The sequence below is a fragment of the Carlito syrichta genome, unplaced genomic scaffold, assembly GCF_000164805.1.
Source record: "Carlito syrichta isolate Samal-C Ts95f unplaced genomic scaffold, Tarsius_syrichta-2.0.1 Scaffold287979, whole genome shotgun sequence".
NCBI lineage: Eukaryota > Metazoa > Chordata > Mammalia > Primates > Tarsiidae > Carlito > Carlito syrichta.
In genome coordinates, this window is record NW_007232075.1 from 18,977 (window position 1) to 26,577 (window position 7,601).

Below are 7,601 nucleotides of genomic sequence, written 5' to 3' on the forward strand. Positions count from 1 at the left end.
CACGAAGAAGTGCTCGTCCTCCTCGAAGATGTCGTCGTCGATGATGCCGATGCGCAGCTCCTTCTGCGTCTCGCCTGGCTTGAACACCAGCGTGCCCTCACTGCGGGGGGGGAGGGGAGAGTGGGGTGAGGGCCCGTCACCGGCTGAGGGTCTGTGGAGGTGTGGGGGGCCTGCGCGCCACAGGAGAACTCACAAGCATGAGGGGAGGCAGACGTTCAGGTGAATCCCGGTGGGCGTCCTGGAGGAAGGGACGGAGAGTCCCTCCCACTGTGGAACTCATGAGAATTAGAAGCAGGGGCATGACACAAATAAGGATGAGGGTGAGATCAAGGCAGGCTTCCCGGAGGAGGTGATCTGATGCGAAAGCAGGCGTTGGTGAGCAAGCATGCTCCCGGCAGAGGGAACAGCATATGCAGAGTCCCAGAATTGAGAGGGGCCTGGAGTGTTCAACCTCCCTGCTTCTCAAGACTTCCTGTGTTTATGCATCCCCTGGTGCATCCTGTTAAAATGCAGATTCTGGTTCAAAAGCTCCTGGGTTTCTAGCTTTCTAATTTTATTTTTCATTTTTTGTAGAGACAGGGGTCTCACTATGTTGCCTAGACTGGCCTTGACCTCCTGGCCTCAAGTGATCCTCTCACTTGGCCTCCCATAGCACTGGGTTGCAGGTGTGAGTCATCGCACCTATCCTCTTGGGTCTCTAGATTCTGCATTCCTGACTAGCTCCAGGGGGTGTGGATGGCCACACCTGCAGAAGCAGGGACACAGGACCAGAAAGGACCTCATCACTCCTCTGATTAAGAAAAACCCTTCTATGGGACCAGCCCAGCACGGTGGCTCACGCCTGTCATCCCAGCGCCTTGGGAGGTGGAGGTGAGAGGATTTCCTGAGTTCAGGGGTTCGAGACTAGCCTGGGCAACTTGGTGAGACTTCATCTCTACAGTAAATTAAAAAATCAGTCAGGCGTGGTGACACGCGCCTGTGGTTCCAGCTATTTGGAAGACTGAGGCAGAAGGATTGCCTGGGCCCCAGAGGTCCAGGCTGCAGTGGCATGCGTGTCACTCCAACCTGGGTGACAGAGTGAGACTCCTACTCAGACAAACAAAAAACCCTTCTATGCTCCCAGGTGCCCCCAAGAGAAAGTCCACACTTCTTAAGGCAGCATCACTCATTCATTCAACAAACACCCCTAGAGCGCACCTGTTCTATGCCCTGTGCTGAGCAGTGCTGGGGACACGGCGGGCACCGGGCCCTCATGGGGTGCACAGCCCCATATCACAGTGACAATTACACACTGCTTTAATTACAGTTCATCCTTCAACAAACACCGAATGGGCACCTGCCGTGTGCCAGGCACTGCAGCAAGGCGGGATCAGACAGAAACCCCTGCCCTGGCAGGAAACTGAACGATGACCCAGCCCATCATGGCAGGTGGCGATGGTGTGATGAGAAACACAGACCAAGAGAGAAGGGACTGAGGGGTGGCAGCCGTATTTGGGTGGCCAGGGAGAGCCTTTCCAAGGACGTGTGGGAGGGAGCCACGGGGGCGTATCTGAAGAAGTGTGTTCCTGTAATGGGAACAGGCAGTGCAGATGTCCTGGGGCAGGAGCCCACCTGGCGGTTCAAGGAACAGTGGGTGGTCATGTGGCTGCAGAGAGGGAGTGAGGGGGAGCCAGCAGGAGATGGCATCACAGAGGGATCGGGGACAGATCAGAAGGCCTCAGCGGGCCACAGAGAAGCCCTCTCTGCTTACTGTGGAGCTGGGAGGCCTCTGAGCTGGGAGGCATGTGCGTGGCTTAGGGTTTGAAGAGCAACAGCTGTGAGAGTCTCCGAAGCCCCTCCAAGATGCTCTGTGCAGGGTAGGAACAAGGCATGACATTAGGTGGGTCAGAGTGCAATGGCACGATCACAGCCACCACAGCCTCAACCTGCTGGCCTCCAGCCATCCTCCCGCCTGAGCCTCCTGAGCAGCTGGGACTACAGGCGCATGCCACCATGCCCGGTTTTTTTTTTTTTTAATGTTTTTGTAGAGGTGAGGTCTCTATGTTGCCCAGGATGGTCTCAAACTCCTGGCCTCAAGCAATCCTCCTACCTCAGCCTCCTGAAGGGCTGGGATTACAACGTGAGCCACCATGCCTGGCCTTCGGCGTGAAATTTTGAGTGGACAGGGACTGGGTGGGCCCCTTCGGCAGGGCTGCGACATCAACATGACTCGGAGATGCTAATGGAACTGGCACATCTATCGTGTCCCCCAGCCCCTCCCCCAGCACCTGAGGTGCTCAGCCCTGTCCCCGAATTGTGTGGTAGGATGGGCAGGTGTTCACCGTCAAGACTTCAAGACTTCTTTCACAATAAAGGGGGCCGGAGTTCAGGCGCCGTGGCTCAAGCCTGTAATCCCAGCACTTTGGGAGGCCGAGGCGAGGGGACTGCCTGAGCCCACAGGTTCGAGACTAGCCTGGGCAACTTGGTGAGACCTTGTCGCTACAAAAAACCAAAAAATTAGCTGGGCATGGTGGTGCACGCCTGTAGTCCCAGCTACTTGGAAGGCTGAGGCAGAAGGATAGCCTGAGCTCAGCAGGTCGAGGCTGCAGTGGCTGTGAGTGTGCCAGTGCACTCCAGCCTGGGCAACAGAGTGAGACTCTGACTCAAAAAAAGAATCCCAACATGGCTGGGTGCAGTGGCTCACGCCTGTCATCCCAGCACGTTGGGAGGCTGAGGCAGGAGATTGCTTGAGGCCAGGAGTTTGAAACCAGCCTGGGCAACAGAGTGAGACCTCGTCTCTACAGTTTAAAAAAAAAAATTAGCTGGGTGTGGTGGTGCACGCCTGTCGTCTGAGCTACTTGGGAGGATCACCCGAGCCCAGGAGGCTGAGGCTGTGGTAGCCATGATATGCTGCTGCACTCCAGCCTGGGTGACAGAGTAGAACCCCAACTCAAAAAATATATATATCCTCATGTCATGGATGTTACAAACGTACACTTCAGGGATCAGCAGAATGTGAGTTTTTTTTGTTTTTTTAAGCATCATCTCCGTCAAACATTTAACCCAAAGACCATCTGGACCTAACGATTAAATCGACGTCTCCTGTCATAGCTGAGCGGACGTCGTGTGCCTCTGGATACCATGCACCACGGAGGATCCCTGCCCAAAGCGCACGGCTTTGAGTCTAATCCTCAGGAAACACAAGACACACCAGACTGAGGATGGTGCGAGCCACCAGCCTCGCATCTTCGAAGAGTCACAGGGGAGGGGTGAGACACGGATCCAAACAGAAGGGATGTGACAGCCCACGGCAACGTGCGGCACTGGCGGGATGGGAAGGGAGGGAAGGGGAGGGTGCCAGCCACAACAGGTGTGCCAGGGACGACCGGGGCCCTGCCACACGGACTGTGGACTGGATAATCCCCTCGATTCGGCATGACACTCCCTGAGCACCGCTGTGGTACTGGGATTAAGCAAGGGAGCGCCGTTATCCTCAGGGGATTCGCGCTCCAGCATCGGGGGAGGTCATGGTGTCTGCAGCTCAAGCTCCTAGAGTGTTCATGCTCCTGTACGCGAAAGAGAGAGCGTGAAAGCAGACAGGACAGAGATCAGCCGCCGCAGGATCTGGGTGAAGGCTTTAGGAGAATCCATCAGACTGCTCTTGCAGCCCTTCTGAAGGGCTGAAATCGTTCAAAACAAAGAGATCAGGAGCCAGTCGGGTGCGGTGACTCACGTGTGTCATCCCAGCACTTTGGGAGGCCGAGGCGGGAGGACTGCTTGAGCCCAGGAGGTTGAGACCAGTCTGGGCAACACGGCAAGACCTCGTCTCTACAAAAAATAAAAAATCAACTGGGCGCAGTGGTGCATGCCTGGAGTCCCAGCTATGTGGGAGGCTGAGGTGGAAGGGTTGTCTGAGCCCCAGAGTTTGAGACCAGCCTGGACAACATAGCAAGACCCTGGCTCAAAATAAATAAACAAATAAAAAGGATCCCAGACTGATTGGGGTGGAGGGAGAGACTTGCAAATGTCCAAAGCAGTGGATAGGTAAGATAGTGGCGGGGGTGGGGGGCAAGTGACCGGGCTCTCAGAGGGCTTTGCTGAAGGGCAGTGCTGAAATTAAAGAGCTGTGAGACAGTATGCTCAGCCCCAAAGGAGAAGGGCCACAGGGGTGAGGCCTGGTGGCTGCTTGGTACAAAAGCAAAGACCTGTGAATACAGAGCCTCAGCTGGACCCGGGAAGATTAAAGGGAGACGTGGCAGACTATTTGGCAGGGGTGGCTTCTTTAAGCATCTCAGCCACTGACATGCTTTCTCTCTGTACCCCGCGTTCCTGGCGTTTTTATGTAATCAGTCTTTACCCCAATGGCCTGTCTTTCCCCAGAGAATGTCAGCTCTGTCTGGGCAGGGTCTTTATGTGTTTTGTTCATTCTGGCACACAGTAAACACGTGACAAATTATTATGATGGAAAATGGGAGACTTGTACATGAATTAACAAAACACACTGTAAAGTTATAAGTCTTAAAAGAGCGTGGCATGGACAGAAAAAACACAAATAGATGAAGAATGTTGTGGGCCATATGAGGGCAGAGATCTTTTCTATCTTGCTTGCCGTTCAACGTTGAGGTCCTAAAGAAAGCATCTGGCACACAGTCGGTGCTCAGGGGGAATTTTTTTTTTTTTGAGTTAAGGTCTCACTCTGTCATTCAGGCTAGAGTGCAATAGCATGATCACAGCTCACCACAGTCTTGACCTCCTGGGCTCAGGTTATCCTCCTGCCCCAGCCTCCCAGGTAGCTGGGACTACAGGCACATGCCCATGCCCAGCTAAGTTTCTTTTTTTTTTGGTAGAGATGAAGTTTCACTGTGTTGCCTAGACTGGTCTCGAACTCTTAGGTTCAAGCAAGCCTCCCACCTCAGCCTCCCAAAGCACTAGAATTATAGGCATGAGCCACCAAATACTCTTATGTATGTGGGGGACGGCCATTTGCCAGACAACAAAACATAGAACAAAGCTGTAGTGATTAAAACAGCATGGTTTTAATTCAGACTGATGGATAAATTCTGACTATCACAGGGGAAATTTGAGGTGATTTTATCTGTCATGCTCATTCACCATTATATGCATGCCTAGAACTATCCCTGGTACGGGACAGGTGCTCAGGAGATATTTCTTACTGTTAATAATGGTGGAGGAGGGGCAGACTTGACCAACCAGATAGTAAAACACACACTAAAGCTATAATAGCTATAACAGTGTGGTTTTGACACAAGAAGTAATGAACAGTACTGCAGGAGCAAGAACCTTATCTATTTTCACATCTGGTACTTGGTGGATACTCAGTAAGTGCTTTTCCTATGAGTATGGGGGGCAGTTATCATCCCAGGTAACAAGACACAATAAAACTATGACAATTAAAACAGCGTGGCTCTGAGACATAACGTGCAGATAACTTATAATACTGGAGGGAGAATCTAAGGGCGGCAACTCTGTCTTGTATACTGTTACAGACCAAATGCCAGGAATGGAGCCCAGCACACACTAGGTGTTCGATAAATGTTACTTATTACCAGCATGTGGGAGGATGCTATCTACAGGCAGCCAAGCATGTGATGAAGCTATAATGAGTCAAAGGGCATGGAACAGCCGGACATGGTGGCTCATGCCTGTAATTCCAGCACTTTGGGCGGCCGAGATGGGAGGATCGTTTGAGCCCAGGAGTTCAAGACCAGTCTGGGCAACACAGTGAGACCTTGTCTCTACAAAAACATCAGAAAAATGAGACAAGCATGCGTGGTGGTACACACCTGTGGTCCCAGAGGTCGAGGCTGCAGTGAGCCGTGATTGTGCCACTGCACTCCAGCCTGAGGAACAGAGTGAGACCCTGATTGGAAAAAAAAGTAGGGGGCAGATATGGTCCCAGAGCCAGTGCTATGGGAAACTCCTGAGCATTAGAAGGGCAGCAGGAAGCCAAGCATAGTGGCTCACGCCTGTAATTCCAGCACTTTGGGAGGCAGAGGCGAGAGGTTTGCCTGAGCCCACAGGTCTAAGACCAGCCTGGACAATCTGGTGAGACCTTGTCTCTACAATAAATTAAACTAGCTGGGCGTGATGACACGCACCTGTATTCCAGCTACATGGAAGACTGAGGTGGAAGGATGACCTGAGCCCAGCAGGTCGAGGCTGCGGTGGCCATGGGCGTGCCACCGCCCTCCAGCCTGGGCAACAGAGTGAGACTCAGACTCAGACAAAAAAAAAAAAAAAAAAACCCAGAAGGGCAGCAGGAACCTGGTTCCACATCTGTCTTGGGCAGCACCATGAACATGCCACATATAACAGGGACTGGCACAGAGAAGACACACCATAAATGCATCTGCTCTACTTAGCATCGGGGTGAGATTTGTTCTCCAGGTAACAAGACACTCGCTAGAGCTATAACCACTAACACAGTGTGGCACCAGGCACCAGAACCCACGGGAGCTCAGGAACAGGGGAGGGAGGGGCGGCCTGCAGACAGCAATGCTGTCTGACTGGTCCAGGAGTGTGTGCCCATTCCTGGACCAGTGCCTGGCACCAAGCAGGCTCTAAGAGTGGATGTGCCGGGTGCTGTGGCTCACGCCTATAATCCCAGCACTGTGAGAGGCCAAGGCAAGAGGATCACTTGAGCCCAGGGCTTCAAGATCAGCCTGGGCAACAGAGCAAGACCTCGTCTCTGAAAAAAATCAAATCGTTAGCCAGGCATGGTGTGGTGTGTGCATGTAGTCCCAGCTACTCGGGAGGATGACTTGGGAGGATGACTTGAGTCCAGGAGGTCGAGGCTGTGGTGAGCTGGGATCGTGCCACTGCACTCCAGCCTGGGCAACAGGGTGAGATCTCCCCCCAGAAAACGAATGACAGGTCCACCCCCCAGGGTAAGTAAGCATGGGCACTGGAGGTGGTCGGGAGAGTAAGAAAGAATGAATGAAGGACACCACAGGTCTGCCCGCTAGCAAGAGAAACATGGGCACTAAAGGTAGTGGGGAAAGTCAAGAAAAAAAATTAGTGGACGAATAAATGTGTGGCGCCATGGTCTGTTCACCTGGGTGCACACGGCGCTGATGGGGAGAGTGAGGAAAAAAGGATGAATGAATGAATGACACTGCAGGTCTGCCCAGAAGGGTAATCGGGGCACTGGAGATCCTCGGGAAAGTAACAAGAATGAATGACCCTGGAGGTCTGCCCAGTGTGGTGGAGGTAGTCTGGGGAGGAAAAAGAATGAATGAATGAACGAACGCCCAGTAGGGTGAACATGGCACTGGGCGTGTTTGGAGAGTAACAGTGAACGAATGAACACATGCATGGCGCCACGGGCTGCTCAGCAGGTGAGCTGGGCGGGTGGTGGTGGGGAGGATAAAAGAGAGTGGGTGAATGAATGAGCGAACAAGGCGGCCATCCGCCCAGTGGGCGAGCAGGGCTGCAGGCGGCTGGGGATGTGAGATGAAGGAGTGATGCTGCCATCCGCCCAGCGGGCGAGCAGGGCCGGAGGTGGTCGGGAGAGCAAGAACGAACGAGCGAAGGGACGTCATGGCCTGCCCAGCGGGAGAGCAGGGCCGGAGGTGGCGGGGAGAGCGAAACAGCAGGAATGA

General features: G+C 53.4%; 1 protein-coding gene across 1 annotated transcript in view; it reads right to left on the reverse strand.

Annotated features, from left to right (window-relative positions):
- LOC103255273 (sodium/calcium exchanger 2-like) overlaps window positions 1–100 on the reverse strand; it is a gene marked incomplete at both ends in the record, with an annotated part of 17,081 nt that extends 16,981 nt beyond the window's left edge. Inside the window, one exon of the mRNA XM_021710061.1 lies at window positions 4–100. Coding sequence (XP_021565736.1) covers window positions 4–100 — 97 coding nt within the window. The remainder of the gene's footprint in view (window positions 1–3) is intronic.
- Between the last annotated feature and the right edge of the window lie 7,501 nt (window positions 101–7,601).